Raw genomic sequence first — 18130 nt, 5'->3', positions numbered from 1 at the left:
TATCTCAAACGGTTCAAAAGTTATAGGCAAAGTTAGAAGCAGATAAGTGAAAATTGGTTTGGCTCTGGGAGCTCAGGAAATGGGAGAAACTAGGCCAGGGAGGCCAGGGCTCAAAGGGTTAAGGCCTATATGTGAATGATAAGGTTGACTATCAGGTGAAGTAGAGTTTAGTAGAGTTTTAAAATACAAAAAACGTCTTTTTGAATGTGGGGTCTGGTTATTTTGGGATGATAAGTGCTGGCAGACGTGATGTCATTTATGGATGACCCCCCAAAACCACAGTTATCTAACTACATAACGGGTAGTCTAGTTGATCCTAAAACTTACATGTCGTCATAGTAATCCACTATAAACTAAACTTTTCACTGATTTCCTGTACACAGGAATTGTTACTAATAATTGCATATCGTTACTAGATTTTATTTATCATGTCGTCCTTCCTGTCGTCCTTGTTAGAATCGTGAAATTTCAATCACCTCTACCGAACCGATTTGATTCAAACTTGAAACGTATGTCAAAATCCAATAACTTCGCATTATTTTGTTATTGTTTTTTTTTCGGAAACGGAAAGGAAACAAAATTGTAAACGTTTTTCAAAAATTAAAAAAAACGTTTCTGTAACTATTATAATGTCTTCTATTTAAATTGCTCTAAATAATACCGTTGTTAATAATAAAATATTTGAGCATTCGATTACAAGTAGCCTACCTATTGATATTATCTACATTTAACAAGATGGATGTGTCAGCACTTTTATAAATATTTATTCTACACTTGATGTAGTCATTAAGAATATGATCGTATGAAGGCCTGTTTCTTGTTATAGATTGATATACAAATTACCCAAGTTTTTAAACCTGGTGTGAATGCGTTTATTTATGTAGCTAACGCTCAACGATTGTTAAATTTAAAAGAAAAAATATGGTGCGATTTGGCGCCACGGGCTAGACAGTGATCACTTTGCGTTTATGTTTACGTTTGTTTTTTCTTTGTGTTTGGGTTAAAGTTGGGGTTGTGTTTGTGTTTGTGGTTGGGTTTGTGTTTGGATTTGGTTTGTTTTCGTTTGCTTTTTTATTTGTGTTTGTATTTGTGTTTTCTTTGTGTTTGTGGTTGATTTTGTAGTTGTGTTTGCGTTAGTGTTATGTTTGCGTTTTTTGTCTTTTGTTTTGTTTTAGTTTTGTTTGGTTGTGGTTAGGGTGGCCAATGTCGGGTATATGCTGATTACTAAACACACGTCATGGTCCTTTAGAGATAGATTTTTCACAGAGGCTAGTGCAAGGTTCGGCCAGGGCGGTTAGTAATATATATGACACCAAAAGCTGTAAAACCAAAAAACCAGTTACCTGGTTTGACAGTCGTTTTCTCTTCTTTTTCTTGGATTATACCACTCCAATCGGCAGCCGCCACAGCAGAATAAAAAAATTTCCATTTGTTTGTCTGAATTCCGATACTTTTCCCATTCATATGCATTACTGATACAGCTGTGTTAATTGTTGCGTTAGTAACACTTTCTGGCAGATTATCACACTTCCAACATTTGCACTCGTAGTGCTTGATTAGATGGAATGTCCGGCTGTCAGGTTGCTCTTGTCTGTTCGTACGTAGATTCACTGTGACGCTGTACAGGGATCCCCCTTTTACCTGATTTTCGTTGAACTTTTCTTTATGTGTGAATATCTGGTCCTACATAGAAAAGTAGCACAGCATGGAATTTTACATTCAATAAAACGGGAGTGAGCTGTAATAAATTTTCTCATATTTATATCTTGTAATTAAAGTGGGGTTGTTTGTTTGTTTCTCACACATATTAGATCTGGTATTTGAGGAAAGTATCAGAAAAATTATGCTGTTCACTCTCATTCTATCGGGAAAATTAGAGCCATATCCATATCAATAATCGCATTTATAATGACCGAAAACTGATATAGACTGAATGCGGTCTTATATAAACTAGACATTTTTTAAAGTGCCTGAATAAGACCGACCACTTGCAGATGCTAAAAAAAACTTGATATTTGGTTTGGAGATAGCCCTGGTGCCATATTCACCTAGAAAATACCACATTCTCATAAATGTAATTAAACTCCTCAGTTTTACGTATTAAAGTTACGTAACTGCGTCAAAAATTATATATTTTTTCTTCTTCCCCCCACCCCCCCCCCCTTCTGTTTTTTTTACTATATACAAAAAAAATGAAAGAAAAAAACAAAATATTTGATTAAAAGAAAAATTCCTCTAAAATTTATACTAACTTGTTTTTAATAGCTGTAAAAAAAAATTAATTAATTAATAATGACTAACAATTTAGTTTTTTTATCGAAAGTTGATGTAAACAAAGTAAATCCGTCACAGATAAACAATGAAGTTAGTTATTGCGGTAAGTAAGCATTTTCCGATTTACTTTTAAGTATGGCTTTTCAAAGTTATTATTAGCACCACCATTTAATTCTTGAAAGGGCTATTTAGTACAAACATTAATGAGAAAACTGAAAGAAAAAAAAATACAATTTCGACTTAAGGTCTTCCACAGTTAAATAGATCGGAATAATCATTTTTCGTAAACTTGCAATTAATTGTTTAGTAAAATTTTAGAAAATAGTAAAGAGGTATAGAGTATTGCATTTTTGCTATTGTTTTAAATTGCCGGTCACTTTTTACAAATCCTTAATTTGTAGATTTTGTGGTATTTTTTTGGCAGTTTGTGTGTGTGTACAGTGGGGGAGGGGTTGGCTGAGAGGGCTGGAGTCATGGGCCTCCAAATTTTAGGGGCACCAAAAGTTACTGCTTAATTTACAAAAATCTCGATTTTTTTTTCTGCACGGATACAAGACTTTCTCTATACTTCGTATATACGAGAAAGTAAAAAAGGTAAGGAGAGATGTTTCAAAATTTCGTTATGTGAATCAAATCTTCGTATAATTACGATTTTTAAAAGATAATTTATAATCAAGCACGATATTAAAAGTACTGTGATTGTAATATCAGGTTTGTATCACATTTATTCTGGATTAATACTCTTCAAGTAATTGAAGTTGTAACTGAATGTTATTCTCTTGCATGCTTCGCCATTTAAGCAAAATATTTGCATTTTCATTAAAAACAATTTTAAAGACACACCTACCTAAACATTTTAGACAGAAGCGTCGCTAACGACTTAAGCTTTTGTTAGTAGACGCAATATGGCGCTGTAATTTAAATATCCACGTCTACAACAGCTTCGTTTAATGAAATCTCTAATAAAGTATTGAAAATTTCATCTCCAATAATCTCTGAAGTTTTAACCTATATCTAAAACCTCTGTATTGCCAAGCAATATTACCCTAAACATTTTAAGCATGCTAAGGTTATACCACTTCACAAAAAAGGTAACATCCAAGATCCTAATAACTACAGGCCTATTTCTATACTTTCTTCCCTCTCCAAGCCACTAGAATTACATATAAACAAATGCATGTCAAACTACCTAGAAAGGCATAAGCTTTTCCATAGTAATCAGTCTGGGTTTAAAAAGTTTCATTCTTGTCACACTGTTTTGATTAAGATGAATGAAAACTGGCTTATAAATATTAACAAAAACCTACTTTGTGGCACGCTATTTGTTGATTTCAGAAAAGCCTTTGATTCTATTTATTACAGCATACTTCTTACAAATTCCACGACTTTACAGTTAGGTTACTTCACTCCTTTTTATGTAACAGATCTCAACGCGTGTTTCGCCTTAATACAATCTCTTCACAGAAATATGTTAATATAGGTGTTCCCCAGGGCTCAATCTTAGGTCCTTTACTTTTTTCATTATACATTAATGATCTTCCATTGCACATCAACGCAGGTCAGTGCGAGATGTTCGCTGATGATACTTCGTTACATGTCTTTGCAGACAGTGCTGACTCATTTAGTTACAAACTTCAAACATGTGCCACTCAGCTTGCTACTTGGACAAAATTTAACAAAATGAAATTTCACCCCGATAAAACCAAGTCCATGATTATTACAACTCATCAGAAACGCCTTCGTCTACCTTCCGCCTCATTACGCATTACTATAGACAATACAAAAATTGAACAGGTTGATAGTTACAAATGTCTAGGATTGGTTATAGATCACAAACTCACTTGGTCCAGTCATATCCATCTTCTAAAAATGTCCCTATTAAAGACAATTTTTCAACTAGCAAGGATAAAGAACCTTCTAGACTATAGGAGCAGGCTGGTTTTTTATGAGGCTTTTATTCAATCTAGGTTAATTTATGCTTATGTAGTGTGGAGCGGCAGCTTTATAACTAAGCAGCGTCCTCTACTATCACTACAAAAAGGGCTATAAAACTGGTTACTGGCTTGTCTAGTAGCCTTGATTCTTTTATTACAACTAATATACTTCCATTAAATAAAAAGTTTATATTTACTAAAGCAATTTTTTTATTGTAAAATATTCTATGAAACAGCCCCATCTTACTTATCAGACCTATTTTCTTTTAACATAAAATTAAATCGTCGTCTTTAATTTACCGATCCCATAAACAAATTTTTCCAAAAACATAGCTTCGCCTACTCTGGTTCGAATTTGTGGAACAATCTTCCTAAAAAAATAAAACTATCTAGATCTGAAAATATATTCAAATCTAATCTAAAACAACAATTATTTAATGACCTTTCTAACTGACTCATTGAAACATTTCTCATTCATCTCTTATATTCTTATTTTATCTCATCTTGTATTATAACTATGTAATATTATTTCTTTATTCCACATTTTTAGTGCTTTGTCGTTTCTATGCTATTGCTTTTTTAAATGCTGTTATTAAATTGTTGTTTTTATTTATTTATTTTAAAACGGCCAATTAGATAAAAGGCCTCCGTGCATACAATTGTTACCGTAATTGAATAAATTGAATAAATTGAAATAAATTGAGATATTCTTTGTTTTCTTTTATATTCTGTAGAAGAGCTTTTACAAAAATCATTTTTTCGCCTCTTTTAATTACTTGTGCCAAATAGATCCAGTCCTTTCACCTTTCCTGGTGTATTTAGAATAGTTTATTTTTACACAATTATACGGATATCAAAGCTTCAGTCGCATACATATTACTGAGAGAGCCATCTCATACAAACACTAAGCGTGTATAAATAATTGGGCTAAATCCCCATCAGTTGAAATTTTTACCCTAGTTTGGAATACTAGCGTATTTTCACTTGCATTTGCTTACTTATTGTTTTTAATTTAACACCCACACATACCCACACACATCCACCCACAATATATATATATATATATATATATATATATATATATATTTAATATATATATATATATATATATTTAATATATATATATATAGGGTACCCCAAAAAGTCTCAACCGGGGGCCCAGCTCTAGCTTAATCTTCCCCTATGTGTAGGGGGGGGGGAGGGAGGGGGAGGAATCGGGAAAACTTTTAAATACATAAATAATTTGATTAGTTACTAAATTTATCTCTTTTTTGTTTAATTCAAAACTAGTTTTTGCGATTTTTTGCTATGACGGTATAAAAAGCTATATACTCTTACATGATACTACCCCGATATTTTATTTTTGGTAATTTAATTTTATAACATGAGATTGTTGCTTACCATGAGAGTGAAAGTAAGTGAAAAACGTTTTTCTGTATACGGATTTGATGTTTAATACATTTGTTACGATCCCAAGGGATCTTTACCTGTGTTTGGCCCCATCGAGGAGACAGGTGACCAGCGCTTGAATAGCCGGCCAGGTAATTAAAATGAAATGCGGAGGCATGTTCATGTACTGGCCAGGGTAGGCCGTGAGAGTCTGGGGGTCTTGACGGCCACACCATGGATTGGATTCCACGCTGTGGGCGGTGCAGAATTGGAGTCGCCACGGGCTGACCTAGGCTAGTGACACTCCGTGGTTTATGGCTGGGAAAACCTTCCAGATCGGAGGGGGCCGAGTGGACCGTCATGGACGGATCTGACCTAGGGTCAAGCTCCAATTAAAATTGTTCCCACGGTGAAGCACGGGGGACGAGTATTTTAGGAGGGGCACACACAGGACACACACCCGGACACTCGGATCTATGTAAATAAAGTTGAAAGTTAAAAAGCACTGTTGATCGTGTTCCCGAATGAAAGAACTCACAATAACGACCGTATTGTCATATCAACAATATACGTGTAGTTAGAGTGTTGTTGCTTTCAGAGTAGCTGTTTTTTGTGTATTTTTTTTATTTGAACGCGCATACATGTTTCAGTTAACATAAAAATGTATACATGGCTGTAAATGGCTGGACAAAGACTAGCAAATCACGGCTAGTTACTATATAACAACATGGCTAGGGATGGTTATTCCAGTTGAATCATCTGCAGAAATATTGAAGTTAGTGAGGTAATTGCTCGTTTTGCAACATAACAAATAGAGGCGAAATTTTCTTAGAATATTTTACTTTATGAGAATGTAAAATAATATTTTTTTTTAGAATTTTGAAGATTTTTGAGACATCAAAAATAGGGATAAGTAGGCCTACCCTTTCCGGTTATAGGGAATTGGTCGAAAATTGAAAGAAATCTACGTAATGAACTTAATGCTTATATATGAAATTTCGTCAACTCTTCTGAAACGGTCCTCAAGTTCTCGTGTCCACACATAAGTAAAATAAATTACTAATAATGTTTACCGGAATTAACTCAAAGAATTTTTGAAACCAGACTATAAGATCTTAAGCTTATATATAAAATGTCGCCAATCCAACTTAATAGTTACTTAAATTATCAATATTTCAGATACTGGGAATAGAATAAAGTACCACTCCCGGATATCGGAGATCGCTTAAATTAAAAGTTATCTATATTTGAAATTTCGGCTATCGACTTGAACAGTATTCAAGTTACCGTGCTCCCACGGAAATAAAGTTATTTACCAATTCTGGTTACCGGAAATCACTAAAAGTTGACGAGAGACTAATACTTAGATACTTTTATGAAATTTCTACGACTCACTACGACAGAACTAAACCTATTATGGTCAGACATACACACACATGCGCGCACACGCACGCACGCGCACACACAAAGTACACATAAACAAACAAGCATTTTTCCAACTCAGGCAGGTGTAAAACCTCAATTTTGTCGAAATCTCGATTTCGACTTTTTGCACAATTAAGATACTTTCTCTTTACTCTGTATACGAGAAAGTAAAAAACATATTCTATATAAAAAAAATTTAACAAGAAGCTTTTAAATAATAATTCACTAAAAATGAGATAGTAATTGACTTTCTTTAAATATGTAATAATTCACTACTCTTTAAATTACTATAAAAATATATTTGATTAATATTTGAATATTATTATTTAGGCCTTATATAAGATGTTACGGAAAATAACATATTCCTATATTATAATATCAATTAATAATGTAGCTAAGAACACATAGTATGTTAATGAATTAGTAATTTTACTGCATGTTTAAAGAGGTATACTAAATTTTTGTGGACGTCAAAATCTCTAGTTAGATTTTTTGTACGATTACAATGCATCAGTAATGTTTCATATATGAGAAAGTAGGAAAGTGTAAAACGGCGCAACTGTTATTTAGCATAATTAAAATATTTCCTCTCTACTCTGTATACGAGAAAGCAAAAATGCTTACCTTACATACGTTGTACTGAAAAAAAATTTGGTCCTTTTCTTCTTCACACCAATGCACGGCAATGATTTGTTTATGTTTTATGTCTTCCAGATTTATATTCACCATCACTTGATCGTTTTCTACAGGTCCAACAAGTGATACATCTTTGAGGAAATCTAAATCTTAGAAAAACATTTTATAACCTATAAACTTAGCTGCCTATAGATATATTGTGAGTTTCTATTCATATAAGGTTGCTCGTACCTTCGTCATCAGTAAAACATAGGACCAGCAGGAACAATATTGATTTCCTCCAAGGCAATCAAATGTTGAGTGATGCTGTTTATGAAATTGTTGTAAACTATGGCCCAAATATAGTACAGCGTTCTCCACTAACAGTATTTCACGTATTTGCTCATTTAGTCTATTTTAATTAACTTATTTTACATTTAGAAGTTATGTAGTAAATAAATTATTAATCAGAACTCTGGTTCAATTTGTACATCGAATACTTTTCATTTTGGTGACATTATGAAAAATAATATTATTGAATGATACGTGATAAAAGCTTACTGATTGGTTTTGGTAATACAAGCTCCGAGTAGTTGTCCGACCTTCCAAGCTCATTGACCGACCAAACTTTGAACGTGATCTGCTCAGATAGAGATGTCAGCTTCTGAACAAAGTGAGGTTTCTTGACTGAATGTGTTGTAGAATTTGCTTGACCAACGGTCACTTCCACCTGGTAGGAGATATTGCTGCCGCCCATTGCATCTCTTGGCAAAGGCTGTTGGAGATCCAAGATACAGCAAAAGTTTAAAAATTTTATATGGTTGTAAATTACAATAAAATGGTTGTTCACTTCGTGTTTGTGAAATAAAAATTAGAGTATTTGGTAATCTACAATCAATTTGAAAAAAAAGCTTTATCGAATATTCTTATATAACACTACGAGGGATGGCAACTTTGGGATAGAGACATGATTCTTAATCAATTCCTAATTACTTAAACTTTTTAAAATAGAATAGAATCTCGTAAAAAAAACAATTGCGCACCAATTTAATGGCAAACAATACGTGTATAATAGTGCGGAAAATAATTACTTTGTAAAGTCATATGCGTTTTTAGAGAAATCGGAAATAGCGTAAACTACTACTTCCGGTCAACAGAAAGTACTCAAAATTTGATAGAAGTAAGACACTTAAATCTTTTACTTATTTGTGAAATTTTGTTTATCTATCTGAGACAGTATTCAAGTTATAGGCTTTTGAAAAAAAAAACATAAGTATAATAAGTTCCTCTTCTGGTTATCGGAAATCGCTGAAAAGTTGAAACATTACTACGATTTTAATATAATACTTATATATGAAATTTTATCAATGTAGCTGTAACTGTAGGCCCTACTCAAATTATCGTGTTGAGAGTCACACCTACACATACATAGACACACAGACATACAGACAAAATTGTAAAACCTTGTTTTTCCGACTCAGGATATATTTAATTTGCACGATTACGAATACTTCGTATACGAGAAAGTAAAAAACAGAAACAGCGCACTTCTCTAAGTTATTTAGCTTTAGATATTAGGGCTTCGCGATTACTGTTCACTATGCAAATCGATGTGTTTCTTTTTAAAACTACAGCAGTGCTTTTTTTTCTATCCTACATTTAAAATGCTACTTACATATTGATACCATTTGATATTTTTATGTACTCGTGTACGAAGCATAGAAGAAGTAGTATAATCGTGCAAAAATATTTTACACTTATGAGAGTCGAAAAAATTTTTATAATTTTGTTTATATGCCTGTGTTTGTATCTGTGTTTAAACGCGATCACTTGAGTATCGTTGCAGTTAGGTTGATGAAAAAAATATTCTAAGTAGAAAGTCAAATTTACCGTTCTGTATCAACTTTTGAACGATTTCATTAACCGGAAAAAGTGTTCATGCCACTTCAAGTTTTTTTTAAAAAGACAACAGTTAGAGTACCGTTTAAAAGATACATTGTTGAAATATTGTATAAAAAAGTTTTTGTCAAATTGAGAACAAGTTTCGGTTATCGGAAAATGCTATTTACTCTATTTTCTTGTGCGAGTCTCTCTGTGAACACAATCATTTAGTACCTTTTCAGTTAGGTAGACGAGATTTTATATTTAGGTATAAGACCATATACTTGAATTACACGTAATGTTGGGGTGAGCCCAATAAACAGAAGTGGTATTTTACACTATTTGTTTTGTTTTCTAAAATGTCGAAAACGTGGGTACCATTTCTGTTAGGTGACCGAAATTTTAAACATATGTATACGATCAAAACATCTTGATTCTGCACAAATTTAAGTGATTTTCGACGACCGGTAATATTCCTTTAAGCTATTTCTGATTTCGGAAAATATTTTTTTTTATCATGCCGATGTCTTCAAAACGTTTCCTGTTGGTCAAGTATGGATGGCACTGCATTATGACATAAAATAGAGCTGAATTTGTTGTTTAATTAGCTTTTAAAAAATTAATCAATGTTTCCTTTATAAAGCACAAAACTATCCGTTCTATTATAAGCACATTTTTACGTTCACTTCGTGTGCCATTCTTATTTTTAGGAAATTATTTTGCAGTACAGTTTGTTATTATGTATTCAAATAAGTAATAGCTGTCCTAAACGTAGTCGCAATGATCTACCCCTACAGGTAATTAGTAAAAAAAAATGATAATTGTTGCATTTTGTGTACACTTGGTGTTTTTAAAACAACCGCCATCTTTTTTTTAACAAATGGATATAAAGTTCAAAACAATTTAGTTCGAAAATTTACATCTCTCCCTGGTCACTTTCAAATGGGAGAGAACGAGACTTATAAGCCTTATATATAGAAAGATTAAGGGAGATCACGCCTCGCTTTATTTGAACGGTTCCCAGAAACATGCTCAACGGAAAAAAGCGCAAATAGAAAAAAGCGCAAACAGAAATTTAAGCACACAGCATATATATGTATTTATGATCGGAAAACATTAGCAATTTCTGTGAATTTTAGAAAGAACGGTGGAACTTTTAAAAAATTAAAATACAAAGGATTGAGAATAAATGTATACACACATACACAGACCAACTTAAACATGCAAGCATAAACACACCCCCCCCCCACACACACACACACACACATATATATATATATATATATATATATATATATATATATATATATATATATATATATATATATATATATATATATATATATATATATGGTGACAGGACAAATGATCTCAGACAAAATATCTCAGACAAAATATCTCACACCTAAATTTTAATAGTGTATTGGGTGACTTTAGTTGATCTGAACAATTTTTATTAACTGTCGTATGGTTTTGTTTAATATGTTTAATATTGTTTATAGGCCCATATGATAATTGTAAGAAATGTTTGCCGTATAAATTTATCATATTGCACTTTTAAAATTGTATATTGCATTTTAAAATTAGGATTATTACTATAGAAGATGAAAGAAATTGTTCGATAGACAGCGTAGGCGGGCTTGCCAAACATGAGACAATCCAACCATGTCAGGTGGACGAAACTAGATCAAAGAGGATGAAATAACAATAGAGAAACACCTTCGTATCAAGGTGGCTTTGATGGTAGAGACATGCCTTAAGGGAAAAACATCCGCCCTCCATGAACAATACAACTAATAGCTAAATTCAATAGTTATGCGTCGGTCACACCTTAGTGATCAGGTCACAAATGCTTATTTAAGACAAACAGCGGTCATCGCGGAGTTAGAACATGTCGAGCAAATGTTCACACAATACACGATCTCATAGTATCGGAGAGGTGTGATCATAACGATGTATTGTCAGCAAAGTAACGTAAACGTTATGTTTGTGTTGATCATGCAATAAAAACAATAATTTTACGTTACGAACCTAGAGACCCATTAACATTTTTGAAAGATATTTGCCATGTTTTAAACATTATTGTTGTATAGCTACCGTTACTTTGTTTTATACATTATTATTTATCATACCTTTTAGGCTAAAGGTGAAAGTTTGTTTTAATTTTTATTTTTTCAAATCAAATGCCATTACAAAGATTAAGTTAAATAAATCTTTTGATGGTTTGTTAAGTTTAACAAATTCATTTTATTCACAATTATGATGCATAAAGAGAGTAAACAAAACCATATTGACAGTCAATTTAAAAAAAAGTTCAAATGAACTACAATCATTGTACTTACTATCAACATTTTGCTGTGAGATATTTTGTCTGAGATATTTTGTCTGAGATCATTTGTCCATGATATCATTTGTCCTGATATATTTTGTCCTGGTATCTTTTGTCCTTGAGATCATCTGTCCTGAGATCATTTGTCCATTTGTCCTGAGATCATTTGTCATGGAACCATATATATATATATATATATATATATATATATATATATATATATATATATATATATATATATATATATATATATACTGTCAAACTCTCAATTTATGAAAAATCCGTGTCATTTTCAGTGTGCATAATTTTTTTGTTTGCGCATTTTTCTGTTTACGCATTTTTCTGTTTGCGCATTTTTCTGTGTACGCAATTTTTTGTGCGTACGCATTTTTCTGTATTCGCAATTTTCTTTTTGCGCTTTTTTTTGGTGCGCATTTTTCTCTTTACACATTTTTCTGAGTGCGCAAATTTCCGTGTGCTCTTATTTCTGTTTTTCGCTTTTTTTCCGTTGCGCAAATTTTTGTGCGCCCGTCTTACTGGTCACCTATTTTAACTCTCAATTATTTTGAGAAGTTTTTACGAAGTAGTTTCGGTTTTCTTTGCAAAAAAAAAAAAAACATAGTAATATTTCAATTACGTAAATCTGAATTTTTGCAAAGATGTGCTGCTTTTGCTAAATGTAGCTTAAGTTTCAAAGAAACGAAAACCCTGTGGGTAAAACATAATTGGTATCACGTTTTCAAATAAAATAGTTATAGCAACTTAGTTTGTAAAGATGATTGTGAAACTAAAATGTAATTTTTAAAATTTTAATAATTGTTTCTTCTTGCTGTTATTCTTCTGATTTTATATAAAAACTAGCCATCTTAAAGTTCTCCATATATTGCTGAAGATACTAATCTCATAGCCTCTGAAAATATGTAACGGACAGAGAGAGAGAGAGAGAGATGCGCACATTGGTTTTTAAATATCAGGATATAATTGAATTAAAAACGTATACTAACATTCAACATTTATATAAATTATATAACACTAAATGCTCTTTAAAAAAACAAAAACAAATGTGCGCTTACATCCCACATAATTAGAAGGCTTTCATTGGGGGAGATAATCGGCGAATAGCGGAATTTCTCGATGTTTGGGCTAGATGATGGAACTGTAGATAAAAACAAAAAAAACTTGAATTAGAAATAAATAACAAAATAATATTTTACCACAAGATTTTACTGCATTTACTCACGCTACTTGCCTGATAATTCATTGTCTAGCCATCGGTACCCGTAACACGTTAATTATAGGCCTATATTTTTTAAATTTTATACTTTTTTGATAAACAAACTTTATAAAATAGTTATTGGTCAAAACGCTATGTAGTTTACAACACTTTGAAGGATATTATTGACAAAGGAGGAAGAAAAAACTAAACAGCTAAATGTCCGACGCATTTAACATAACATAGGCAACAAAATAATTTTAAAAAACTAAAACTAAATTATATACATTATTAGTCAACACACCACCAAACAGATTATGTGGCTTAAATAAATGATTCCGATAAAAACACGGCAACTCAATGGTATTTTTGTTTGTTTTATAAACTAATTTACTTTTATTGTGTTCAGCCGAGAAATATGTATGCATTTCATATGTTTTGATAAGTAGATCTACAGATCTAAATCAAATTTGAATGAAATAGTTAATGTATTCAAATTCTTAGTTTGGAAAATGTGGAAAGTGAATCTATAATTGAAGACTGGCCAATCTTTAAAAAAAACATCAATTAAAAGTCACTTCGTCAGATCGCATCAAATCACCTTAAGCGGTGGTAAAAAATCTATAGATATAAAGCCAAGTGGTCAGGTGCCCGATAGGGCACTTCCCGGCGCCGCAGGCGCGTCAAATTTGGCACGATGGTGCCTTGGGACGATAGAACACGATGGCGGTAAAGGTATGCCGAAAAGTCTACGGACAGGGGGTCAAAACTGACCTCGACTGACCGGCGCCTTATATGGGCTATATTACGAAAAAAAATTTCCTCCGACGACCCCCTTGAAATTTTGTGAGGTGGTAGGAGAACGCCCTGGGGTGTCACAAAAAACTCGGCATATCTGGGAAAAAATTCGTTAAGGGGTCAAAACTGACCAGTTGTATTTCCCTATATAATCTTTGTATTTTATGGGAAAAACAGAGGGTCATTTGAAAACGGATTTTAGGGCACTAACCCTCTTTACATCTGGCTAATTTTTTGGCATGCTTATAGGTAAATGGCTTGGCCGTAGGGCAGACCTGTCGGTTTTACTCAAAGCCCTCGACGAGGGCTATAAAGTGACCGCGAGTGAAATTCTCTTTATATGAGCTCTATTACGAAAAAAAATTTCCTCCGACGAACCCCCCTTGATATTTTGTGAGGTGGTAGGAGAACGCCTTGGGGTGTCACAAAAAACTCGGCATATCTGGGAAAACTTCGTAAAGGGGTTAAAACTGACCAGTTGTATTTCCCTATATAATCTTTGTATTTTATGAGAAAAAAAAGAGGGTTATTTCAACGCAGACTTTAGGGTACTTAAACTCAGTATATCTGGCTAATTTTTTGCATACTCTTAGGTCAATGGCTTGGCCGTAGCGCAGACCTGTCGGTTTCCCTCAAAGCTCTCGACGAGGGCTAAAAGGTGACCGCGAGTGAAATTCTCTATATATGAGCTCTATTACGAAAAAAATTTTCTCCGACGACCCCCCTTGAAATTTTGTGAGGTGGTACGAGAACGCCTTGGGGTGTCACAAAAAACTCGCCATGTCCGGGAAAAATCGGGAAATGGGTCAAAACTGACCAGTCGTATTTCCCTATATAATCTTTGTTTTTTATGGGGAAAACAGAGGGTCATTTCAAAACGGATTTTAGGGCACTTACACTCTTTATATCTGGCTAAGTTTTGGCATTCTTATATGTAAATGGCTTGGCCGTAGGGCAGACCTGTTGGTTTCACTCAAAGCCCTCGACGAGGGCTAAAAAGTGACCGCGAGTGAAATTCTCTTTATATGAGCTCTATTACGAAAAAAAATTTCCTCCGACTACCCCCATTGATATATTGTGAGGTGGTAGGAGAACGCCTTGGGGTGTCACAAAAAACTCGCCATGTCCGGGAAAAATCGGGAAATGGGTCAAAACTGACCAGTCGTATTTCCCTATATAATCTTTGTATTTTATGGGGAAAACATGGTAATTTCTACACACATTTTAGGGTACTTACTCTTTGTATAACTGGCTAATTTTTTGCATACACCTCTATAGATGACTGGGCCGTATGGAAAAACTGTTGGTCAGCATCAACGCCCTCGAAGAGGGCTAAAAATGACTGCGAGGGAAATTCTCATTATACGAGATTTGGTCATTTGGTCTATGAACAGGGGCGGTAACTTTTTAATGTAACAATTTTTTTTATATTTTGTATACTCTTTCTAAGAAAAAAACAAAAATCATAATGTATAGCATTGTTTTAAATGGATATTTTGTTATAAATTAAGTTTTGTGTTGTATTGAAATTGTAAAATTAATTGCAAAATTAATTTAATATTATATTTGATTAATAATTTTTATGAAAGCCCTTTCATTTCTAATAACCTTGCGAGTAATAAGTTTGCGAATATTCCATCAATTTATGGGCACAATAAAAGTACCCCACTGTATAAATTTAGGCCCTAAGCATTTAACATAACAGCCAATCACCTATTAATTAATCATTCAATTTCTCAACTTTTTTGAAAGCCTAAGCGAAGCTAGGCAGTATGCCTAGTATGTATATACAAGAATACTGTATAGGGTCTACACGGTGAATTAGTTCTTACTTGAAAGAATTTAGACAACCCAGCATAATAGGCTAACCCTAACAATCAATAGGAAAATTCCAGACCTTCATTAAATTGTGTTAAAATGACAAGCCATTTATTTACCAAACAAAGGCCGCAAAAATATGAATTATTCTCCTCGATAAAACTCGCCCTCATCAGCTGTCGTCGCTTTCTGCTCGGAAACTGTTAACACAAAGAGATGCTTCCTAAAATATTATACATTTTATTTCTGGCATACAATTCGGTTGATCGACTAGTTTCAGGAAATAAAGCAACGAATTATAACAGGCTAGAAAAAACACGTTTTACTTAAACATGTGATTGCTTGAGTATGAGTGATTCTAACAGCTTACAAATGGAGATCCCTCTTTTCGGGGGCCTCAAAAAATTTTCTTATCAACAATAGTAAAGATTTTTATTTGTTTTGTACAATCTAAATAAACGGTGAATTTACAAACCATAAGCTTTTTTTCCTCTAAAATTTACAAAGACGAAACTATTGAATTTTTTCTCTCGTGAAAATATACGTTTTTCAGTTAGTGGAATATCAAAGACCACGCTCTGCGGTGCAAACTGTAGCTGTCATCTCTCCAAGTCAAATAATGTTTATTTTACAAGAGCTCTCCCTAAAATAATAAATTTGTATAAGATTGATCTAGCTTTGCCTATGAAATACAACCAGTAAGTATATTACATCAGGGCTAGCTTACTTCGTCAGATATGTATATGTATGGAGGACTGAACAAACAAACTAAAATAATATAAAGTGATATATATATATATATATATATATATATATATATATATATATATATATATATATTAGTAGACTGCCTCACTAAATCAATTATTTAAACCATTTCCTAATTTAGCAATTAAACCTTTTTCATTGCAAAGTATATATGTAGTGGAATAACAAATCACACAAAAATGTGCTTTAACTCATTTCGGGACTGATATAATAGTTTTTTCGAAAACCTCTAGGCCTATATATTATTTACTAGCAGCGTATACCCTGCTTTCTACGGGTTTTTGAGAAATACAAAAGATTTTGACTAACACTTGTACATATAAATATGGATGCGAAGGAATATATATAACATTAACACTAACTACAACCAAAACCCCATAAATAAACACAAAGACAATTATAGACAGAAATAAATACCTATCCCAATCCCCATCCATATAACTAACGCTATAATTATTCATATCGCTATCCCTATCCCTATTATTATCGTTATCCTTATACTTATGCCTATTTTTATGGCTATCGCTATCCCTATCACAAAAATATCCGTTACTCTTCTCTATCCTAATGCCATTTCATTTTCCCTATCGCTATCCACATTATTATTCCTATACCTCTTACTGTCTCTATTTAAAAACTATCTGATTCTCTTTTTCTGCCTCTATCCCAATTGTTATTTTTCATATCGTTATCCCTTTAGATTCCACTATTTATATCCCTTACGCATTTCTGTAACTATATCTATAACTGTAGCGGTACACCTTCCTGGACATATACCGGTACCTGTATTACTTATTGCCATCTCACTTTATTTAGATGAACGGTGGGTGACTTATAGAGGGGGAGGGGATGTCCTACTGCCGTTGTTTGGGTGGGAGTTATATAAAGAAGGCAAATGACATGAGGAGTTAATTACGGATGGGGAGAATGAGATTTGATAATAGTTAATGAAAAAGCAGCTTTATTATTATGCTTTAAGATCTTTTTTACTTTCTCGTATATACGAAGTATATAGAAAGTCTTGTAATCGTGCACAAAAAAAAATCGAGATTTTTACAAATCTCGACGTTTTACACCTCACTGATACGGAAAAACATAATTTTGCAATCTTGTCCGTATGTCTGTGTGTCTGTCTGTCTGTCAGTGTGTCCGTGTGTAAACACGATAACTTGAGTACCGTTACAGCTAGGTTGATGAAATTTCATATATAAGTATTTTATCAAAATCGTAGATCCGCATCAACTTTTGAGCGATTTCCGATAAACGGAAGTGGTACTTTTCCTACTTTGAATTTTTCAAAAGCCTATAACTTGAGTACTATTTCAGATAGATAAATGAAATTTCACATGTAAGTAAAAGATCTAATTCTATACCTTCTGTTAAATTTTGAGTAATTTCCGTTGACCGGAAGTAGTAATTTACGCTACTTTCGATTTCTCAAAAAACAAATGTAAATTTTTAAAGTACTAATAATATTGCGCACTATTATGCACTTTTTTATTTGGCGTTCACTTGGTGTGCAATTAATTTGTCTACGAGATTTTATTCTATTTTTAAGACCTTAAGTATTTAAAATGGATTAAAAATCATGTCTATAGCCCGAGTTCCCATCCCCTGTTATTTTATATAAGAATATTTGAGAAAGTTTAGGGGAGATCACTCCCGGTTTATTTCAATAAGAAAACC

General features: G+C 33.0%; 1 protein-coding gene across 1 annotated transcript in view; it reads right to left on the bottom strand.

The window, feature by feature from the left end:
- Nucleotides 1-18130, bottom strand: part of LOC131954265 (uncharacterized) — a 51443-nt gene that overhangs the window by 8179 nt on the left and 25134 nt on the right. Inside the window, exons 10-13 of the mRNA XM_059317844.1 lie at nucleotides 12921-13003; nucleotides 8199-8412; nucleotides 7647-7807; nucleotides 1344-1683 (exon numbers count right to left, since the gene is read on the bottom strand). Coding sequence (XP_059173827.1) covers nucleotides 1344-1683; nucleotides 7647-7807; nucleotides 8199-8412; nucleotides 12921-13003 — 798 coding nt within the window. The remainder of the gene's footprint in view (nucleotides 1-1343; nucleotides 1684-7646; nucleotides 7808-8198; nucleotides 8413-12920; nucleotides 13004-18130) is intronic.

This window comes from Physella acuta, unplaced genomic scaffold (genome assembly GCF_028476545.2).
Source record: "Physella acuta isolate Inbredline_101_S28 unplaced genomic scaffold, ASM2847654v3 ptg000987l, whole genome shotgun sequence".
Classification (NCBI taxonomy): domain Eukaryota; kingdom Metazoa; phylum Mollusca; class Gastropoda; family Physidae; genus Physella; species Physella acuta.
This window is presented reverse-complemented; position numbering and strand designations above follow the sequence as displayed.